Here is a 22,356-nt window from a genome sequence, read left to right on the forward strand (position 1 = left end):
GCCCATGCAGTTTTTCGTAGTTAGTATTTATCATTTTTCATAAGTGATTATAGTAGTTTTACTTTTGGAATATTTCATTAATGTGATAAATATTAGTGTTTCAAGTATTACTCTGTTAGTAACAGATTAAAAATTCACTGTTATTAAGTGGTGAATTTGTTCTGAAAATTCCTATACTTTTATTCATTTAACACTTTTCCATTTGTTTGAAAGGTAGGTTGCTATTTAAAAGGAATTGGGTAGGTCACATGAGTCTAAATGAGAAATTATAAGTCATTTCCATATGCTTACATAGAGTCTCTAGGGCATAGTTTACGTTATTTTCCTAGTAATTGTTATTCTCTTTCTCTCTTTCCCCGCCCCCCTTTTAAATTTTTTTGGCCAGGCTGCATTTACTGCTCCTTATTCCTTAATCCCCAAATGAATGGCAGTGATGGAGAACCCCTGCTTAGCTATAAGATATGCAAAAAGAATAGCAAAAGCCATCAAAAATGTACTTTTGGTAGGGGAATACTATGAGTGCTTTGAATTTTACTTTTTACCTCTACAAACCAAGCCAAGCAAATTTTATCTGTCCACCGGCCAACAGGAAAATCTAATTATTCCATGAGATGGTACAATGAATTTTGTCTCTGTTGCTTTTAGTTATTTATTTTTTTATTGGTTTCATAGTAAGTATACTTCGGACACAAGTAAGGGAGAGTCGTATGACTATTTTACAACAAATTGTTCTTGATCTCTGACCTACTTTTCCTGTGGTCAGGGAAGTATTAATATAAATAGACATTTTCATTAATAATAGAAAATGGTTTATATAATAATACCGTATCACAATTAATTTGGTTTGGAAGAAATTACTGTGTATTTCATTTCATGCCAAAATTGCAAATCTAATTGTGAACTGAATCAGAAGGCTGTATGAGCAAGCATCATAGTTTAGAATTCTCTCAGGAGATGGAGTATAAGGTACTGAGGAAACTATAACTGCAATTGCTTTGATGTTATATGTATAGCATTAGCAACTTGCAGCCTTGTCCTTTCCCCCATATAACCCAGTATTACATCAGGAAGAGAAATCAGAAAGCTGCTTCCATTTGCTAATTACCGAAATTTGTTGAATTTATTTTACCAAGTTGGAATGGTAGAGTAAAACCTGTAATAAAACAGTGTCAACATTGTTTCAGTTACTTCCTTTAGCCCTTATACTTAATGAAAATAGTATGAGTACTGCCTAATTTTTTAAATTTCTGGTTTCATTTGGGTGACTTTATCCAGTTTAACAAAGTATTGAATCATCCTTTTATTACATTTTTCTTATTTAATATTTTAATCAGATACAATAGTTACACACAACAGAAATCACAGCCTAAAAATTAATTATTCCTTGTTGTTTGAAATAAACTGTATGTTAAAATAAATTTATATTTCTTCATATATCTTTTAAAGTTACTTCTTTAGGTGATCAGAATCTGGAGGCGTAGAGGTAATAAAAGCAACTCTCTTAACGCCAGTGGCTCAAGAGATAAAGTTGTGAACTCTTGCCTTTATTTCTAGATAATCAGTGAATTTCATATTAAATTGGCAAAGGAATGGTTCGTGTTTTACATCATCTACAGCAATTAGTATCCAAAGACAGTGAGGTTCACCTTATTTTAAAATTAACCATGTAACTTAAAACTTAGAAAGTACAGAATGACATTGTAGTTTATTCCAAGGAAACTTTCTCTAAATATAAACTTCTGCAAGGGAATTGTCAATAAAACTTAACAGGATCATGAACCAGTAACTTCATGGTTTTTGGTAAGAACTGATATAGCAAATGGAAGTTGGAATCAGGTTAAAAGGTGACAAATGTCATTGGCCTGTTTTGCATTAACTTAAATCCAAGTAGGAAATAATCTTGGCATAATAATTCGTGGATAGAAGGAGGGTATCTTAAGTTTTGATTAGCCCAGATACTGTACCAGGTGCATTCACTCATAAAAGTAAGCATGGTCTCTGAATGTGGAATTATTATTATTTAGTTTAATAAATAATAGGATTTGCTGACCCAAGACCACACACACTCAAAAAAAAAATTCATAAAACTAATTTTGTTAAGCCTCAAAAAGGTATAGAGTAGCCATCTCAGGCATCCTTGTGACTGGAGTCATGGTGAGAATATGGACTGGGAAATGCATTCCAGCTATTTCTTAATTGTTCTCTTTTCCCTGTGAAGGACTAGCCAGAGCCAAGTCAGTTCCCACAAAGACCTACTCAAATGAAGTTGTCACACTGTGGTACCGGCCGCCTGATGTGCTTCTCGGTTCCTCAGAGTACTCAACACAGATTGACATGTGGTAAATATATGCAGATTTACTGCCATTTATAATTTTGAAAGAATGTAGCCATTAACACAGGGCATACCGATAGATATTTGGCTTTAAGGAGATAAAATATAAGCAACGATTAAGAGTTCTGGCAAGTAAGATCACCTAGGTTTAAATACCAGTTCAACCACTTATAGCTATACGATAACCTTACTGAAATTATTGGCCTGTGCCTCAGTTTCCTCATTTAAGGAAATGGGAATAGTAACAATAACTACTTTAAAAGGCTGTTTTGTGGATAATGTTAAGACCAAATGAGCTAATGTATGTAAAGCACTTTGAAGAGTGTCTGGTACATAGTAATTTAAGACAAAATTTATTTTTATCATCATTTAATATTCACCAAAACCCACTTGCTTTAAGTTGATCTAAAAATAATATTGAAAAAATACCATAGGCGTCTTCCTCACATAGCACTTTGATCATGACACTCCTTTATTTAAACATGTTTGCTGCTTCCCCATTTATTACCTATAGAATAAGGTACAGTTCTTCAATCTGATACTTGATCTTCATAAAATGTCTCTAAACTACCTTTTTCAGTTTATTTCAGACTATTCTCCACAAACGTTTCCTTTTAGCCAAGTGGCTACTCACTATATTTCATAAATAGCCTGGGTTTTCCCACCTTTGTGCTTGTGTTCATACTAGTTCACCCATCTGGAATGCCTGCTCTTTTTCTATAACTGGGGCCTGTGCCTAGGGCCTTCAAAACATAGTTTTTCATAAATCCTTTCTGAATATAACCTAGCCTGCTGTGGTAATTCCTTCCTCTGAACTGTGGTTATACTTATTGCTTGCACTCTTCGTATAGTGATAAATCATATACTTCGTTCTGTTTTGTCTTGGGTTGAACATTTATATAATTAATTTTTGTATTAATGTAACATTTCTTTCTTTTATAAACTTTTTTAAATTGTAGAAAAATATATACAACCAAATTTACCATTTTAACCATTTTATGTGTACAGTTCTCTGGCATTAAGTACATTTACATTGCTGTTCAAGCGTCACCACCATCAGTCTACAGAATTTTTCCATCTTGCAAACTGAAGCTGTGTACTTACTAAATAGTAACTCCCCATTACCCTCTCCCTCCACCATTCTCCTTTCTGTGTCTGTGAATTTGACTTTTCTAAGTATCTCATGAGTGAAATCATACTGTATTTGTTTTTTTGTGACTGGTTTATTTTACTTAGCATAAATGTCTTCAAGGTTCACCCATGTTGTAGATGCAAATATCTCTTTGAGTCACTGCTTTCAATTCTTTTTCTACTTAGAAGTAGAATTGCTGGATCGTATGGTAATTCTATTTTACATTTTTTTTAAGTAACCACCATACTGTTTTCCATAGTGGCTCCATTATTTAATCTTCTGTATAACATTTAAAATATAAAATTATTATATAATTGCTAGATTGTGAGCCCTTTAAAAGAAGGACTGTGTCTTAAACTCATATGTATTCACACAGATCCTAGAAGACAGTATCTATTAGCGAGCCTCTATCCATTTCTCTTCCTTCTCTTAACTCTCTCCCTCTCGCTCTCTCACTCTCACTCTCGCTGTCACTCACACTCACACACTCTTCACTCTGCATCTGTGTGTTCCGTCTCTGCTTCCTGCATAAAAACATCTTGAAATACTTGCTTCTCCCTAGCCCTGCTAACCACTGCCTAATACGTAGTAACCTTTATATCACTATTAGCCATTGTTAGTGGTGTTCTTCAAGGATCATGCAGAGGAGGGCTGGACATTTTAAGTGGAGAAAATGGATAAGGCAGTATGGAAGTTGAGACAAATAGGGTAAATGTTAAGAAATTAGTTTAGTTGGATCTGAAGAAAAATCTCTGCAGATTTTCTAGCAGGCTAGTACAAAATTCTCCAGAGAGGCAACCTTAAGGAAAAGATTCTTGTGCTTAATAATAAATAAATGGTTTGCTCATCTTTTTTTTTTCTTTTTTTTTTTAATGCTACATGTTATAGGGGTGTTGGTTGCATTTTCTTTGAAATGGCTTCTGGAAGACCTCTGTTTCCAGGATCAACTGTGGAAGATGAACTGCACTTAATTTTCCGACTGCTAGGTAACAGAACTCTCTTCCCAGTGATTTGTTACGTATAATTGAGTAGCTAGATAAGACTATATCTTTAAAAAATATATTTATAAATTTGATACTGAGACTAACATAAATAGATGTTATAAGAATTATAATGAGCATAATTACAATAAAGATAGATCCTTCTAGATAACTTCTGCTTTTTATTTACCAAGTTCTACCTTTGCAATAATGATTGTATGGAAGAACAGAGAAGAGAAATATTATTAAAAATTGACTTTTAGCACATTATTAGGAAATATTTTAGCTTAGGTGTCAATTAGACAACATTTTTATGGCATCATTGCTTAGTCCAAAAAAAAAAGTCTGTATGATTACTATTTCTATCTTTTTAGTTTCAGTTGAAATAATCAAATTATCTACTAAATATAAATTGTTCTTTAAGACGCTTTCTTAGTTCTCCCTATTTATATGTATTTGCCTGTATAAAAATTTCTATATATTTATAAATATATATATTTTTAAATTCAGGAACTCCATCTCAGGAAACTTGGCCAGGTGTTTCTTCAAATGATGAGTTCAAGAACTACAACTTTCCAAAATATAAACCACAGCCTCTAATTAACCATGCACCCAGGTATTTTTTTTTTTTTCCTCTTTAAGTGAAAGGGGGGGAACTCATCTTTTTTTTTTTTTTAGTCTCTTGAAACATTAGCCACAGTAAGGATTCATGGGAAAATATGTGATACACATACACAGTCCTTAAATATTTTAGGATTTAATTTCTTCCTTCCTGTGTCATATTAATTTTATAATTCAGTGAGCAAGAACTACCAAAGTATGTAAGTCCACAGAATTGAGCTGTAAATAAAATGAATATAAAATATATATAATAAAATTCTAGGGCTTATGTAGATTGTTCCATTTCCCAGAAAGAAGACATTGATTAATGCCTTATTCAATACTGTGAAGACCATGATGAAGTTTGCTTTGCTGTCTACACAATTATTCTATATGTATTTACTTAGAAAAACCTAAGAATGTGTTATAAGTAAAATCTTGACTCCTACACAAGATGACCCATCAGCATTTCAGTCAATGAATGACAATTTGTATTTGAAGAATATAAACTCTTTCTGACCCTTCATATCCTATATGTTGGCCATCTGATTAAAGTTTCTTTTCAGACCTACCTCAGATCCATCCAAGATTCCCATTACAGTTTGAGTCAGGGGACTTCCCTGGTGGTGCAGTGGTTGGGAGTCTGCCTGCCAATGCAGGGGACATGAGTTTGAGCCCTGGTCCGGGAAGATCCCACATGCCACAGAACAACTAAGCCCATGCACCACAACTACTGAGCCTGTGAGCCACAACTACTGAGCTTAAATGCCACAACTACTGAAACCCACGTGCCTAGAGCCCATGCTCCGCAACAAGAGAAGCGACTGCAATGAGAAGCCCGTGCACTGCAACTAGAGAAAGCCCACGTGCAGCAACGAAGACCCAACCCAGCCAAAAATAAATAAATATTTATTTAAAAAATTTTTTTCACAACATATTTACTTATGGAATGTATTACATTTTCAATAAGTAACATAGAATAACCCCTTTGACTGTATTTTTTCATCTTTAAGAAAAAATAAAAATGAGAAGGGCACCAGGATACCAAATAAGGCCAATATCTCTTTCGTTGTTTCACATAGCTCACAACATAACACACTCACTCTAGTTCCATTTATTCTCAAGATAGGGAAGAATAGTAAAAACATTCTGGTACCAAAAATATTTTGAAAGTTTTTATGTGAATTGATGCTCTTGTCACTATAGCAACTAAGAATATTCTAATTAGACTTTCTTAGGAAGAATAATGTGTTAGACTTTTTGTATGTGTCTCTCCCAAATAGCATAAATCCTATTTTTGTCATATATATATATATTTTTTTACACTGGACATTACAACATATATATATGTATACATATGTATATATGTTGTAATGTCCAGTGTAAAAGGTTGCAGCTCTTTAAAGCACATTCTTTATGACCTTAGCACCTAGCTTTTCTATGGCCAAGGAGTTCTGGTTATTTGTCAGAATGGCAAACTGCAAAGGATTAGAAGACTCTGTAGAATTTCTACGCCACAGCATCCACAGTACCGACTAAGCACTAGGGGGGAAGGGGGGGATTTTTTTTTTTCCCCATAATTGGACTTTTGCCAGTGAAAGTCAGTGCAAGGTAGAATTAGTGATTTCTGATCAAGAGATTTTCTCATTAAAATAACCCCTAAACCCTCTACTCCCTATTTTATTAATTTCATCCTTGTAATTATCTGTCTTTATTGACCATCTGATTGGTTTTGTATCCCTTTTTAATGAAGTTTTATAAAGTTATTGAGGCATATTTAAATTGAATTTTATAGCTTGTAGTACCCAATGCTCAGCCAACTGCCCTGTAAAAGTTTGTTGAATGACTCATCTCTGTTTATCTTGAACCACAGTGATATATTTTGGGGTCACTTATCTGTTTGTTTTCACCTGTATAATAGGAAAATGATGCTTTTGTACTCTTGCCTTCACTGAAACACTATGAAAACAGATCTAGTTTACTGAAGCTTTTTCAATAATAGAGGTTATTTTGTTTTGAGACAAAATGGTGATTTTTAAAAATTCTATAGTTTTAATAATCTAACTCTTGAATATTGAACATTTGAGTTGATGCCCAGTTATTTGTGGTTTCTTCTTAAACAAGTGGCAAGATAAATCTTCTAAGGATAAAAGATTTGAGTCTGTTTGAAAGCAGCAAGGTGTCCTATTTTAGGGCACTTGAATTTAGCAGATAACAACATTTGGAAAATAGTTTTATTTGAAAAGTTGCTATCAGCTAAGATTAAAGAATAAATTGCTACTTGTCTTTCGTTTTTAGGTTAGACTCTGAAGGAATCGAGTTGATAACAAAATTTCTTCAGGTAAGTTATATCTTATTTTATAATTGTTAAATGGTCTGTTAACTTCTCTGAGCTTTAGTTTCTTCATCTGTAGAATGGGATCAGTAATACCTCCCTCAAATATTTGTCATGACAATTAAATAAGATTACGGTAGTATCTAGCATTCTTAAGACATGTGCTTAGGTGAAAAACAATTATGGTTTCTCTTAATGTGTCTGGGTCTCTCATTGTAACCTAGAACAGTCTGAGGTAGTTAGCTGCTGGCCCTGATCAACTGTGTCAAGGCCATGTTCTCTGCAATTCCTGTTCTCTTACGTTCTCTTTCTTTTCCTTATACTTACTGCCTTACAGGCTGTTGTACCTCCCAAGTACCATCCATATCTTCATTCAGAACAGGAAGAAGAGAGAGGATAAGAGTCTGTCAGTCTCATTAATCCTTTTGTATCTGGAAAGCAAAGGCTTTTCCAAAAACCCCTGTAAGGACTTCTTCCTAGGTCTCCAAAATCTTCCTAAGGCCAGAATATTAATTGTAAGAGAGGCTGAGAATTGGGGAGCAGGATTGCCATAATTAGCCTAAACTTAGAATAGTCATGATTCATATGTCAGAGTTGGAAGCATGTATACCTTAAACAAATCTACATTATCTCGTCAAGGAAAAAAGGGAGATGGGTATTGAATAGGTAATTTAATAATGTCTTTCATAAAGGTATTAGGTATATTTCCAGTAATACTGTGGTATTCGTGAAGAAAAGTAACACGAAAGGTCAGATATTTTGCTTTTTTTCATCACTTCAGAAAATATAGGGCATCTAAATTTTTCGTTAAGATCCAGCTTTATCTTGGAAATTTGTAACTGAGATATAATCATTGCTACATAATCTCAGTAGTAACTCACATTAGAGCATAGTACTCCAAATTGGTTCTTAAAAATAATAGTCACTCTATTAAGTAATCAAGATAAGAGTAGCTCTAAATGCTTAAATGCTAATTTGTGTGTGTCCCCTCCCGCTTGCATACGCTTTTTCCAGTATTTAGAGAAAAAAATTAATGAAGCAGTTTTTTGGTTTCTCACAGTATGAATCTAAGAAAAGGGTTTCAGCAGAAGAGGCCATGAAACATGTGTACTTTCGAAGTCTGGGACCAAGGATACATGCTTTACCTGAAAGTAAGAGAGATTCTAGAGTGTGTCCCCCCACCCCCTTTATTTTTATCCAGGTTTGGAGACCGGGGTGAATTAGGGATTTAGGAAGATGGTTGGTTTTTAAGCCTAAAATTCTGGTCTTTCTGTAATTAGATCAGAATTCCTTAAAGGGAGGTGTATGTCTGTCTTGCCTGTTTTAATTTATTTCTTTTAACACTGAGTATATTGCCACGACTCTGTAAGAAATCAGTAGCACTTAGATGTGGGTCATTAGTCTTATTTGACTTAAGTAAGTGGAAAATGCCATCTGATGATAGACATTGTCATTAGGCCCAATCTGGATTGCTTTGATTCAGAGTTGTTAAAAATGGATTTCAAGTAAATAGTAATGAAGCACAACCAAAACAAGATTTTTTTGTGGAAGTAAATTTCTTTTTCAAGATGTGAAGATGATTTTCCTTTACTGTGTTCACTCTGACTTTACCATCCCCATGACAGTGGTGAGCATATTGTCACTAAAATAGCTGATTTCTCATGCCTGGGGTAACTGCTTGATTTTACTCAGAAGTTTCTTATAAATTACCCCAATATTTTACTTTAAAATTAGCAAGGTGAGGACTTCCCTGGTGGCGCAGTAGTTAAGAATCCGCCTGCCAATGCAGGGGACACGGGTTCGAGCCCTGGTCTGGGAAGATCCCACATGCTACGGAGCAACTAAGCCCATGCGCCTCAACTACTGAGCCCGCGTGCCACAATTACTGAAGCCTGTGTGCCTAGAGCCCATGCTCCACAACAAGAGAAGCCACCACAGTGAGAAGCCCGCACACCGCAACGAAGAGTAGCCTCGGCTCGCCACAACTAGAGAAAAGCCTGCACGCAGCAACAGAGACCCAATGCAGCCAAAAATAAATTTTTAAAAATTAGCAAGGTGAGTGAGGAATTAAGAGAATATTTGGGAACTGAACAGCCAAAAGCTTTCATTAATTTCCCGTTCTCATTTACTAGACAGTATGGATTCACTAAAAGGTTTTCTAATTGGAATCAAGACTCCTCAAGACTTTTCACTTAGAACTTATTGGATATATACATATTTTAATTAATTAATTTATTTTTGGCTGTGTTGGGTCTTCTCTACTGCGCATGGGCTTTCTCTAGTTGCGGTGAGCGGGGGCTGCTCTTCGTTGTGGTGTGTGGGCTTCTCGTTGCGGTGGCTTCTCTTGTTGCAGAGCACTGCCTTTAGGCGCAAGGGCTTCAGTAGTTGTGGCTCAAGGGCTCTAGAGCACAGGCCCAGTAGTTGTGACACATGGGCTTAGCTGCTCTGCCACACGTGGGATCTTCCCGGACCAGGGCTCGAACTTATATCCCTGGCATTGGCAGGTGGATTCTTAACCACTGTGCCACCAGGGAAGCCCCTATTGGATATTTTTTTTTTTTTTTTTGCAGTACGCGGGCCTCTCACTGTTGTGGCCTCTCCCGTTGCGGGGCACAGGCTCCGGACGCGCAGGCTCAGCGGCCATGGCTCACAGGCCCAGCCACTCCGCGGCATGCGGGATCTTCCCGGACTGGGGCACGAACCTGTGTCCCCTGCATCGGCAGGCGGACTCGCAACCACTGCGCCACCAGGGAAGCCCTGGATATTTTTTAATGAAAGACTACCTCTCTGGCAGAGATGGAAATAAGAAGGATGAGTTACAAGTGTTTTTTAAGAGATTTACGTTTCATTATTAATACCAAGTTTTATAGTTTGAGGTGTGGGTGAGGTGTACAAACCCATTTCTTGTTTTTCTCTAAAATTCTGAAGATAGTTTGAGGATTTGACCTTCATGCCATCATAAGGAGACAGATAAAGAACAGAGAGAATAGAACCGAGTAATACATTTTGATTAGGTCTTCCAACCTCAGTAAGCCCTAGAAATAGACAATGTACATTCTCCTTAGAGAAACACATACTCAAAGCATGATTTAAGGCAGAATTGGGGGAGAAAGGTTCTGAGGGAGAGGTTATTTGGTTTGGTTTTCTTAAGACATTGGGACAAAAGGGAAAATATTTCAGCAGGGCTGTAACCTTGTAAATGTAGTATAAATGTTTCATGTTGAATCAGTATACATTTTTAGATATTTTGTCTATAGTTGGATTATATTTGCTTTAATGATAGACTTTCATCTGATAATTTTTGTCTGTGCATTTTAGGTGTATCAATATTCAGTTTGAAAGAGATTCAATTGCAAAAGGACCCGGGTTTTCGAAATTCTTCTTATCCAGAGACAGGTGTGTTTGTCATAAACCATTTCACGTGTCGATCATGAAATTTTGCGTGGAACCAAGTTTTGGGTTTATAAATTGATCGGTAAAATTATTGATGTAAAAAACAATGTACAGTGCATTCCACAGCTGTGTATGTTTAGCATTGCACATACTTTCCTGTATGATATGGGCAGCTCAGTAATTCTTCAGAGAGAAATCTGACTCAGTCAAATCAGGGATCCTGAAAGCTGCAGATGGCACAAAGACCTTTTACAAGTGGCCTGGCTTGATCACTGCACACGCCATCCCTGGCACCTGAGGCAGAAGACACATCTTGTGCTTCCCTAGTCATCAGGTTCATCACTTCGAAGCATAGAAGCTGTAGACTGACCCCATCAACAAAAGGGTCATTTAAGACAGTGCTGATCACTCTTACCATGGAATATTAGCTTTTGCTGGTGGGAACATTAGCTTCATAGAGTCAACAAATACTGTATGTGGGATAAAACTGAACGTTGAACTGCCTCATAAAATGACTTTATATTTTAGGACATGGGAAGAACAGAAGACAGAGCATGCTCTTTTAAGTCTGGTAACATGGTTTCAAGCCCAGCCCCCAGCCTTTCTTATCAATCAAGGACTCAGATCTGAAGGCAATTATTTCTTTTGGTGGACTTGGAATCTTCGTTTGTCTACACTGTCCTCTTCACAGTGGAGTCTTTTTATTTCAGACCTACAAATTGTTTTTATATTTGTTGTCACAGTGTGACAATTTTTTTGTACAGTTGGTTTTAAGGTCTTCTCTGCCATTAGAGCCAGTAGGTTACAGCTATTGATGTAACTGTAGCTGCAATTTTTGTGCAGGACTGAGAAACACAATGCATTATTTATTGCAGAATCATTGCTGCTAAATAACTACTGTCTGTTTATTTAACACAACAGTTGAATGCCTGAAGAAGTTGCAGTGGCTTTATTATACGTGAATGCATCTGTTTCTCCTCACAAATTGTTTTACTGCTGCATTTTTTCTTTGTTTGTTTTTAAAATTAAACTGCAGTGTTTCCTGGAATGTAAATCCAGCTTTGCTTAACAGTAAAATAAGTGAGCCAACTTGAACACTCTTACATTCATGCTATATAATTTTTTTATTGAACATTGGCAAATAGTGTAGTAAGAAATTGATAAGCACATTATGTTTAGGAAAGCATGTGATGCAGAAGTTGATTCAAGCAAGTGAATATCTGACATTTTGGGGATCTCGTATTAAATACCAGTAAATTAAAGCACCAAAATTATTTATTTTTATTTGTCCTCATTTTAGAAATATTTCCTGCATATTATTGGATATTTGTATACTAATACACTTACCTATTTTACATCGTGCTTTAATTTAGTTAAAACTAAACCATACAAGTCCAGTCAAACATCAGAGGTCTTGTTTTGTTTATTTGTTTTAAATACAATTCTTTTATTAGAATGGATGATCATTGGGGAACAGTTTTATTTCATTTGGGAGCTGTGTGTGTGTGTTTTAATAACATTCACTTGGAATCAGTTGAAAGCTGTAATATGTCTTTGAAATGAGCCATGCTAAATACAAATGAGAGAAATGAGAACTTGGAAGATTGTTTTAAAGCATTATAGATATTATCTGTTTACCAGAGGTAGTAAATATTACAGTTTTAATTATGCATCTTTTTGAACATCATAAATACACCTTGGTGTTGGTAACAGTGTTTTAAGCATTTGTGTTCACTTTTAAGGACTGTTTGTTTAGTGCATCTTACCAACTGCAAATCTTAATTGCGATATTTTGAAATGGTCATGTAAATTTTGGGCTTATATATCATGAAAATAGTCATAACTTAATTCTTTTCCTGACATTCACTGTAAAACATTCAGGGGTCCTACCATTTCTGTTCAGGAAATCTTGTAGTTTATTGTTATTTAACAGTATTAAGTGAATTTTTGTATATTTCATTTTAATTTTATTTGTGAATAGTGATTGTGGCATGTTTGGGGTGTTATTTTAATATTTCATAATACTGAAATTTTAATTTTTTAAGAAAAATTTTCTGGAAGAAACAGATTCATGTGTAATGGTGAATATTGGACCACTACTGCTTTTCACATTTGTAAATTGGTTTTATGTTAAACCCTGTAGCCTAACAAACTGCTGTTATTTCTAACTGACAGATATGTATTAATATTGTACTTTGAAGGTTATAAATATTATGTGAAAATTCCTCCATTTTGTTTTGAAATTTATAATAACAAAATCTTCATGTTGTTAAAATGTGGTTTTGTTGAGTCACAGTTCTTTCTTGGGGAAGAAGGCTGTGCAGAATGGGATCTTTTTTTTTTTCCAATTTTATTTATTTATTTTTATGCAGCAGGTTCTTTTTAGTTATCTGTTTTATACATGTTAGTGTATATATGTCAATCCCAATCTCCCAATTCATCACACCACCCCCACCCCACTTTCCCCTCTTGGTGTCAATACGTTTGTTCTCTACATCTGTGTCTCTATTTCTGCCTTGCAAACCGGTTCATCTGTACCATTTTCCTAGATTGCACATATATGCATTAATATATGATATTTGTTTTTCTCTTTCTGACTTACTTCACTCTGTATGACAGTCTCTAGATCCATCCACGTCTCTACAACTGACCCAATTTCGTTCTTTTTTATGGCTGAGTAATATTCCATTGTATATATGTATCACATCGTCTTTATCCATTCTTCTGTCAATGGGCATTTAGGTTGCTTCCATGACCTGGCTATTGTAAATAGTGCTGCAGTGAACATTGGGGTACATGTGTCTTTTTGAATTATGGTTTTCTCTGGGTATATGCCCAGTAGTGGGATTGCTGGGTCATATGGTAATTCTATTTTTAGTTTTTTAATGAACATCTGTACTGTTCTCCATAGTGGCTGTATTAATTTACATTCCCACCAACAGTGCAAGAGGGTTCCCTTTTCTCCACACTCTCTCCAGCATTTGTTGTTTGTAGACTTTCTGATGATACCTTTTCTAACCAGTGTGAGGTGATACCTCATTGTAGTTTTGATTTGCATTTCTCTAATAATTAGTGTTGTTGAGCATCTTTTCATGTGCCTGTTGGCTATCTGTTTGTCGTCTTTGGAGGAATGTCTATTTAGGTCTTCTGCCTATTTTTTGATTAGTTGTTTGTTTTTTTAATATTGAGCTGCATGAGCTGTTTCTATTTTTGGAGATTAATCCTTTGTCCGTTGATTCATTTGCAAGTATTTTCTCCCATTCTGAGGGCCTTTTCGTCTTGTTTCCTTTGCTGTACAAAAGCTTTTAAGTTTCATTAGGTCCCAGTTGTTTATTTTTGTTTTTATTTCCATTACTCTAGGAGGTGGGTCAAAAAAGATCTTGCTGTGATTTATGCCAAAGAGTGTGCTTCCTATGTTTTCCTCTAAGAGTTTTATAGTGTCCAGTGTAAGACTGGACATTTAGGTCTTTAATTCTTTTTTTAAATTTATTTATTTATTTTCGGCTGCATTGAGTCTTCATTGCTGCATGCGGGCTTTCTCTAGTTGTGGTGAGCGGGGGCAACTGTTCGTTGTGGTGTGCGGGCTTCTCATTGCAGTGGCTTCTCGTTGCGGAGCACGGGCTCTAGGCATACGGGCTTCAGTAGTTGTGGCACACAGGCTCAGTAGTTGTGGTTTGTGGACTCTAGAGCACAGGCTCAGTAGTTGTGGTGCACAGCCTTAGTTGCTCCGCAGCATGTGGGATCTCCCCAGACCAGGGCTTGAACCCGTGTTCCCTGCATTGGCAGGTGGATTCTTAACCACTGCGCCACCTGCAAAACCCTTTAATCCATTTTGAGTTTATTTTTGTGTATGGTGTTAGGGAGTGTTCTAATTTCAGTCCTTTACATGTAGCTGTCCAGTTTTCCTAGCACCACTTATTGAAGAAACTGTCTTTTCTCCATTGTATATCCTTGCTTCCTTTGTCATAGATTAGTTGACTATAGGTGTGTTGGTTTAACTCTGGGCTTTCTATCCTGTTCCATTGATCTATATGTCTGTTTTTGTGCTAGTACCATATTGTCTTGATTACTGTAGCTTTGTAATATAGTCTGAAGTAAGGGAGTCTGATTGTTCCAGCTCCATTTTTTTTTTCCCTCAAGATTGCTTTGGCTATTCGGGATCTTTTGTGTCTCCATACAAATTTTAAGATTTTTTTGTTCTGTAAAAACTACCATTGGTAATTTGATAGAGATTGCATTGAATCTGTAGATTGCTTTGGGTAGTATAGTCATTTTCACAATATTGATTCTTCCAATCCAAGAACATGATATATCTCTCCATCTGTTTGTGTTATCTTTGATTTCTTTCATCAGTGTCTTATAGTTTTCTGCATACAGGTCTTTTACCTCCTTAGGTGGGTTTATTCTTAGGTATTTTATTCTTTTTGTTGCAGTGGTGAATGGGATTATTTCCTTAATTTCTCTTTCTGATCTTTTGTTGTTAATGTATAGGAATGCAAGAGGTTTCTGTGTATTAATTTTGTATCCTGCAACTTTACCAAATTCATTGATTAGGTCTAGTAGTTTTCTGGTGGCATCTTTTTTTTTTTTTTTTAACTTTATTCATTTTGGCTGTGTTGGGTCTTTGCTGCGGGCAGGCTTTCTCTAGTTGCAGCAAGCAGGGGCTACTCATTGCGGTGGCTTCTCGTTGTGGAGCACGGGTTCTAGGCACGCGGGTTTCAGTAATTGTGGCACGCAGGCTCAGTAGTTGTAGCGCATGGGCTTAGTTGCTTCATGGCATGTGGAATCTTCCCGGACCAGGGCCTGAACCCATATCCCCTGCATTGGCTGGCAGATTCTTAACTACTGCGCCAGTAGGGAAGCCCTCTGGTGGCATCTTTAGGATTATCTATGTATAGTATCATGTCATCTGCGAATAGTGACAGTTTTACTGCTTTTCCAATTTGTATTCCTTTTTCTTCTATGATTGCTGTGGCTAGGACTTCCAAAATTATGTTGAATAATAGTATCAAGAGTGGACATACTTGTTCCTGATCTTAGGGGAAATGCTTACAGTTTTTCACCACTGAGAATGATGTTTGCTGTGGGTTTGTCATATATGGTTTTTATTATGTTGAGGTAGGTTCCCTCTATGCCCGCTCTCTGGAGAGTTTTTTTTTTTTATCATAAATGGGTATTGAATTTTGTCAAAAGCTTTTTCCACTTCTATTGAGATGATCATATGGTTTTTATTCTTCAGTTTGTTAATATGGCGTGTCACATTGGTTGATTTGTATATATTGAAGAATCCTTGCATCCCTGGGATAAATCCCACTTGATATGGTATATGATCCTTTTAGTGTGTTGTCGGAATCTGTTTGCTAGTATTTTGTTGAGGATTTTTGTATCTATATTCATCAGTGATATTGCTCTGTAATTTTCTTTTTTTGTGGTATCTTTGTCTGGTTTGGGTATCAGGGTGATGGTAGCCTCGTAGAATGAGTTGGGAGTGTTCCTCCCTCTGCAGTGTTTTGGAAGAGTTTGAGAAGGATGGGTGTTAGCTCTTCTCTAAATGTTTGATAGAATTCACCTGTGAAGCCATCTGGTCCTGGACTTTTGTTTGTTGGAAGAGTTTTAATCACAGTTTCAGTTTCATTACTTGTGATTGGTCTGTTCATATTTTCTATTTCTTCCTGGTTCAGTCTTGGAAGGTTATACTTTTCTCAGAACTTGTCCATTTCTTCCAGGTTGTCCATTTTATTGGCATAGAGTTGCTTGTAATAGTCTCTTATGATGCTTTGTATTTCTGCAGTGTCTGTTGTAACATCTTTTTTCATTTCTAATTTTATTGATTTGAGTCTTCTCCCTCTTTTTCTTGATGAGTCTGGCTAAAGAATTATCAATTTTGTTTATCTTCTCAAAGAACCAGCTTTTAGTTTTATTGATCTTTGCTATTGTTTTCTTTGTTTTTATTTCATTTATTTCTTCTCTGGTCTTTATGATTTCTTTCCTTCTACTAACTTTGGGTTTTGTTTGTTCTTCTTTCTCTAGTTCCTTTAGGTGTAAGATTAGATTGTTTATTTTAGATTTTTCTTGTTTCTTGAGGCATGATCGTATAGCTATAAACTTCCCTCTTAGAACTGCTTTTGCTGCATCCCATAGGTTTTGGATCGTCATGTTTTCATTGTCATTTCTCTCTAGGTATTTTTTGATTTCCTCTTTGATTTCTTCAGTGGTCTCTTGGTTATTTAGTAATGTATTGTTTCGCCTTCTCGTGTTTGTATTTTTTACGTTTTTTCCCCTGTAATTGATTTCTAATGTCATAGCGTTGTGGTCGGAAAAGATGCTTGATATGATTTCAGTTTTCTTAAATTTACCAAGGCTTGATCTCTGACCCAAGATGTGATCTATCCTGGAGAATGTTCGCTGTTCACTTGAGAAGGAAGTGTAATCTGCTGTTTTCGGATGGAATGTCTTATAAATATCAATTAAATCTATCTGGTCTTTTGTGTCATTTAAAGCATGTGTTTCCTTATTAATTTTCTGTCTGGATGATCTGTCCATTGATGTAAATGAGGTGGTAAAGTCCCCCACTATTATTGTGATACTGTCAATTTTCTCTTTTATAGTTGTTAGCATTTGCCTTATGTATTGAGGTGCTCTTATGTTGGGTGCATATATATTTATAATTGTTATATCTTATTCTTGGATCGATCCCTTGGTCATTATGTAGTGTCCTTCCTTGTCTCTTGTAACAGTATTTTAAAGTCTGTTTTATCTGATATGAGTACTGCTATTCCAGCTTTCTTTTGATTTCCATTTGCATAGAATATCTTTTTCCATCCCCTCACCTTCAGTCTGTATGTGTCCCTAGGTCTGAAGTGGGTCTCCTGTGGACAGCATACATATGGGTCTTGTTTTTGTATCCATTCAGCCAGCCTCTGCCTTTTGGTTGGAGCATTTAATCCATTCACATTTAAGGTAATTATCAATATGTATGTTCCTATTAGCATTTTCTTAATTGTTTTGTTTTTGTTTTTGTAGGTCCTTCTCTTGTGTTTCCCACTTCTTAGAGAAGTTCCTTTAGCATTTGTTGTAGAGCTGGTTTGGTGGTGCTGAATTCTCTTAGTTTTTGCTTGTCTGTAAAGCTTTTGATTTCTCCATTGAATCTGAATGAGATCCTTGCCGGGTAGAGTAATCTTGGTTGTAGGTTCTTCCCTTTCATCACTTTAAATATAGGATGCCACTCCCTTCTGGCTTGTAGAGTTTCTGCTGAGAAATCAGCCGTTAACATTATGGGAGTTCCCTTGTATGTTATTTGTCAGTTTTCCCTTGTTGCTTTTAATAATTTTTCTTTGTCTTTAATTTTTGTCAGTTTGATTACTGTGTGTCTCGGCGTGTTTCTCCTTGGGTTTATCCTGCCTGGGACTCTCTGTGCTGCCTGGACCTGGGTGGCTATTTCCTTCCCCATGTTAGGGAAGTTTTCAACTATAATCTCTTCAAATATTTTCTCGGGTCCTTTCTCTCTCTCTTCTCCTTCTGGGACCCCTATAATGTGAATGTTGGTGCATTTAATGTTGTCCCAGAGGTCTCTTAGGCTGTCTTCATTTCCTTTCATTCTTATTTCTGTAGTCTGTTGCATGGCAGTGAATTCCACCATTCTGTCTTCCAGGTCACTTATCCATTCTTCTGCCTTAGTTATTCTGCCATTGATTCCTTCTAGCGTATTTTTCATTTCAGCTATTGTGTTGTTCATCTCTGTTCTTTACTTCTTCTAGGTGTTTGTTCTTTAATTCTTCTAAGTCATTGTTAGATTTCTTGCATCTTCTTGATCTTTGCCTTCATTGTTTTCCCAAGGTCCTGGATCATCTTCACTATCATTATTCTGAATTCTTTTTCTGGAAGGCTGCCTATCTCCACTTCATTTAGTTGTTTTTCTGGGGTTTTATCTTGTTCCTTCATCTGGTACACAGCCCTCTGCCTTTTCATCTTGTCTTTCTGTGAATGTGGTTTTTGTTCCACAGGCTGCAGGATTGTAGTTCTTCTTGCTTCTGCTGTCTGCTCTCTGGTGGATGAGCTATCTAAGAGGCTTTTGCAAGCTTCCTGATGGGAGGGACTGATGGTGGGTAACTGGTGGTGGGTAGCGCTGGCTGTTGCTCTGGTGGGCAGAGCTCAGTAAAACTTTAATCCACTTGTTTGCTGATGGATGGGGATGAGTTCCCTCCCTGTTGGTTGTTTGGCCTGAGGTGACCCAGCACTGGAGCCTACTGGGCTCTTTGGTGGGCCTAATAGCGGACTCCAGTAGGATTTATGCCAAGCAGTACTTCCAGAACTTCTGCTGCCAGTGTCCTTGTCGCCACGGTGAGCCTCAGCCACCCCCCGCCTCTGCAGAAGACCCTCCAACAGTAGCAGGTAGGTCTGGTTCAGTCTCCTATGGGGTCACTGCTCCTTCCCCTAGGTCCCAGTGTGCACACTACCTTGTGTGTGCCCTCCAAGAGTGGAGTCTCTGTTTCCCCTAGTCCTGTTGAAGTCCTGCAATCAAATTCTGCTAGCCTTCAAAGTCTGATTCTGTGGGAATTCCTCTTCCTGTTGCCAGACCCCCAGGTTGGGAAGCCTGACGTGGGGCTCAGAAACTTCACTCCAGTGGGTGGACTTCTGTGGTATAATTGTTCTCCAGTTTGTGAGTCACCCACCCAGCGGTTATGGGGCTTGATTTTATTGATTGCACCCCTCCATCTCACTGCCACTTCTCGTTTGTCTTTGGGTGTGGGGTATCTTTTTTGGTGAGTTCCAGTGTCTTCCTGTCGATGATTGTTCAGCAGTTAGTTGTGATTCTGGTGCTCTCACAAGAGGGAGTGAGCGCATGTCCTTCTACTCTGCCATCTTGAACCAATCTCTGGGATCATTTTCTCTTAATGGATCTCCTTAAGATGATGAAGTCTCACTGTGTCAATGGCAATTAATTTATAATTGTGCTGGCCATTCATTTAATAATCTTTACTGTAATTTTATAAGATAGCACTTTTAAGTATCATTGTCAGATTTTTCATTTCATTCATTATATATTTGTTGCAAATTTGACATAGTTATCCATTTGTTTGATTCTTGCATATAAAAGGTGAAGAACTGTATCCAGCAGTTACATAAAATTGTTCTTCCTAGGAAAAGCTGGGGATGTTTCTTCATTTTACTAAGAAATTTGATTTTTTTTTGATACTTGAGCACCATTCAGATTTTGAAAACTTTGCAGTGAAGACAATTGAAACTCAGAAATATTGAACCTTGAACACGTGATTCATCTTAAACTGACAAGGTTCTTAAAGGTAAGAGAGGATGCCTTTTTGTTTTCCTTCCAAGTGATGTTGTTAACACACTGAATATGTTACTCTATATATAGAAGTGGCTGCATTCTATTTGGTGCTTTATCAGCTTACATTTGAAAGAGTACTTGTTAACATGTTATAACGATCTTTTTGACCCAAGACAGTTCATGTGGTTGTTTTTTGTGTGTGTGTTTTTGTTTTTACTATTTTTTAAAATTGTGGTAAAATACATATAACATAAAAGTTGCCATTTTTATACTTCGTAAGTATACAGTTCAGTGGCATTAATTATTATGTTCACAGTGTTGTAAAGAATTTACCACAGTCGAGCTCCAAAGTTTTTCATCACTCCAAACAGAAACTTTGTACCCATTAAGATTTAACCCCCACCCTCCCACGTTTTCCCCTTTCCCCAGCTCTTGGGTAACCTCTCATATATCGTGGATTGGCCAAAAAGTTCGGTTGGGTTTTTCTGTAAGATGTTATACAGAAAAACCTGAATGAAGATTTTGGCCAATCCAGTACTTTTTGTCTTTGTGAATTTGTTTATTCTAGATATTTCATGTAAGTGGAATCATAGCACACTTGTTTTTTTGTGTCTGGCTTATTTCACCTGCATGATGTTTTCAAGGTTCATCCATGTTGTAGCATGTGTCAGAACTTCATTTGTTTTCATGCCTGAATAACGTTGTACGACTATACAACATTTGCTTATCCACTCATCTGTTGATAGACACTGTTTTTTTCCATTTTTGGCTGTTGTAAATAATGTCACTATGAACACTGGTATACAAGCATCTGTTTGAACCCTTGTTTTCAATTCTTTGGGTTTTATATACCTAGGAGTGGAATTGTTGGGTTAGTTAGTAATATTATGTTTAACTTTTTGAGGAACCGCCAAACTGTTTTCTACAGTGACCGTACCATTTTACATTCTCAGTAGTAATATATGAGGTCCAGTTTCTCCTCGTCCTTGCTTTTTAAATTTTCTCCCATTATATTCATTCTAATAGCTGTGAAGTGGTGTCTCATTGTGGTTTTGATTTGCATTTTCCTAATGACTGGGTGTTAAGCAGCTTTTCATGTGTTTACTGGCCATTTGTGTATCTGCTTTAGAGAAATGTCTATTCAAGTCCTTTGCCCTTTTTAAAATTTGGTTGGATGTCTTTTTGTTGTTGAGTTGTAGGAGTTCTTTATATATTCTGGATTAGACTCTTATGAGGTATATGAGTTGTAATTATTTTCTCCTGTGGGTTGTGTTCACTTTCTTGATGTCCTATTGATATATACAGAAGTTTTTAATTTTAATGAAGTCCAGTTTATTTTTTCTTTTGTTGCCTCTGGTGTTGGTGGCATATTTAAGTTGGTATTGCCAAATCCAAGAACATGAATATTTTCCCCCATTTTAAGAGTTTTATAGTTTTAGCACTTACATTTAGGGCCTTGATCCATTTTGAATTAATTTTTGTCTGTGGTGTAAAGTGAATGTCCAACCTTATTCTTTTGCATATGAGTATGTAGTTTTCCTAGCCCTACTTGTTGAAAGAACTGTCTTTTTCCCACTGGATGGTCTTGGCATCCATGTTGAAAATTAGTTGACCATAGGTATGAGGGTTTATTTCAGGGCTCTCAATTCTGTTCTCTCAGTCTACATCTCTGTCCTTCTGCCAGTACCGCAATGTTTTAATTAATTGTAGCTTTATAAGTTTTGAAATCAAGAAGTGTAAGTCCTCCACCTTTGTTTTCCTTTTTCAAGATTGTTTTGTATATTCAAGGTTCCTTGAAATTCCATGTAAATTTTAGGATGGGATTTTCTATTTCTGGGGAAAATAAGTTTCTTTGGGATTGTGATAGGAATTGCATTGAATTGGTAGATCACTCTCGGTAGTACTGTGATCTTAACAATATTAAGTGCTCTAATCCATGAACGTGGGATGGCTTTAATTTCCTGATATTATTTGTAGCTAAAAGAATAAATGGTAATTTCGTTTTTCCCATTCTCCTTACCTCCCTATCTCAGTACAGAATGACAGATAGAACTTCGTATTTAAGAGATCACAGGACCACTTTTCAAATCCATTCCCTTCCACCCAACTCAACCTCAATAAGTATATTTGTTTCCTTAAATATCTGTGTTTAAATAAGATTTATATATACATAGTGTGTCTCGATGTGCAATATTTAGCTAGATAACAATTCATTTTCCAACTTATACCCTATAGAATGGTGGAATTTGGATCATCCCAAGTAAATGGAAGTAAACCAATCCACTTGCCTCTTCA

At 36.4% G+C, this 22,356-nt stretch overlaps 1 protein-coding gene across 9 annotated transcripts in view; it reads left to right on the forward strand.

The window, feature by feature from the left end:
• Window positions 1-12,997, forward strand: part of CDK17 (cyclin dependent kinase 17) — a 97,078-nt gene extending 84,081 nt beyond the window's left edge. For 7 of the 9 annotated variants that reach the window (XM_060164852.1, XM_060164856.1, XM_060164853.1 and 4 more), the window contains 7 exons: window positions 2,219-2,339; window positions 4,353-4,450; window positions 4,955-5,060; window positions 7,343-7,385; window positions 8,440-8,530; window positions 10,698-10,775; window positions 11,301-12,997. In XM_060164852.1, coding sequence (XP_060020835.1) covers window positions 2,219-2,339; window positions 4,353-4,450; window positions 4,955-5,060; window positions 7,343-7,385; window positions 8,440-8,530; window positions 10,698-10,775; window positions 11,301-11,338 — 575 coding nt within the window. In that variant the 3' untranslated portion in view covers window positions 11,339-12,997. Of the gene's footprint in view, window positions 1-2,218; window positions 2,340-4,352; window positions 4,451-4,954; window positions 5,061-5,610; window positions 6,052-7,342; window positions 7,386-8,439; window positions 8,531-10,697 lie in introns of those variants that run through there. The other 2 variants (XM_060164849.1, XM_060164857.1) reach the window with 2 other exon arrangements.
• The last annotated feature ends 9,359 nt before the right edge of the window (window positions 12,998-22,356 follow it).

This window comes from Lagenorhynchus albirostris, chromosome 11 (assembly GCF_949774975.1).
Source record: "Lagenorhynchus albirostris chromosome 11, mLagAlb1.1, whole genome shotgun sequence".
In the NCBI taxonomy this organism is placed as follows: Eukaryota; Metazoa; Chordata; class Mammalia; order Artiodactyla; family Delphinidae; genus Lagenorhynchus; species Lagenorhynchus albirostris.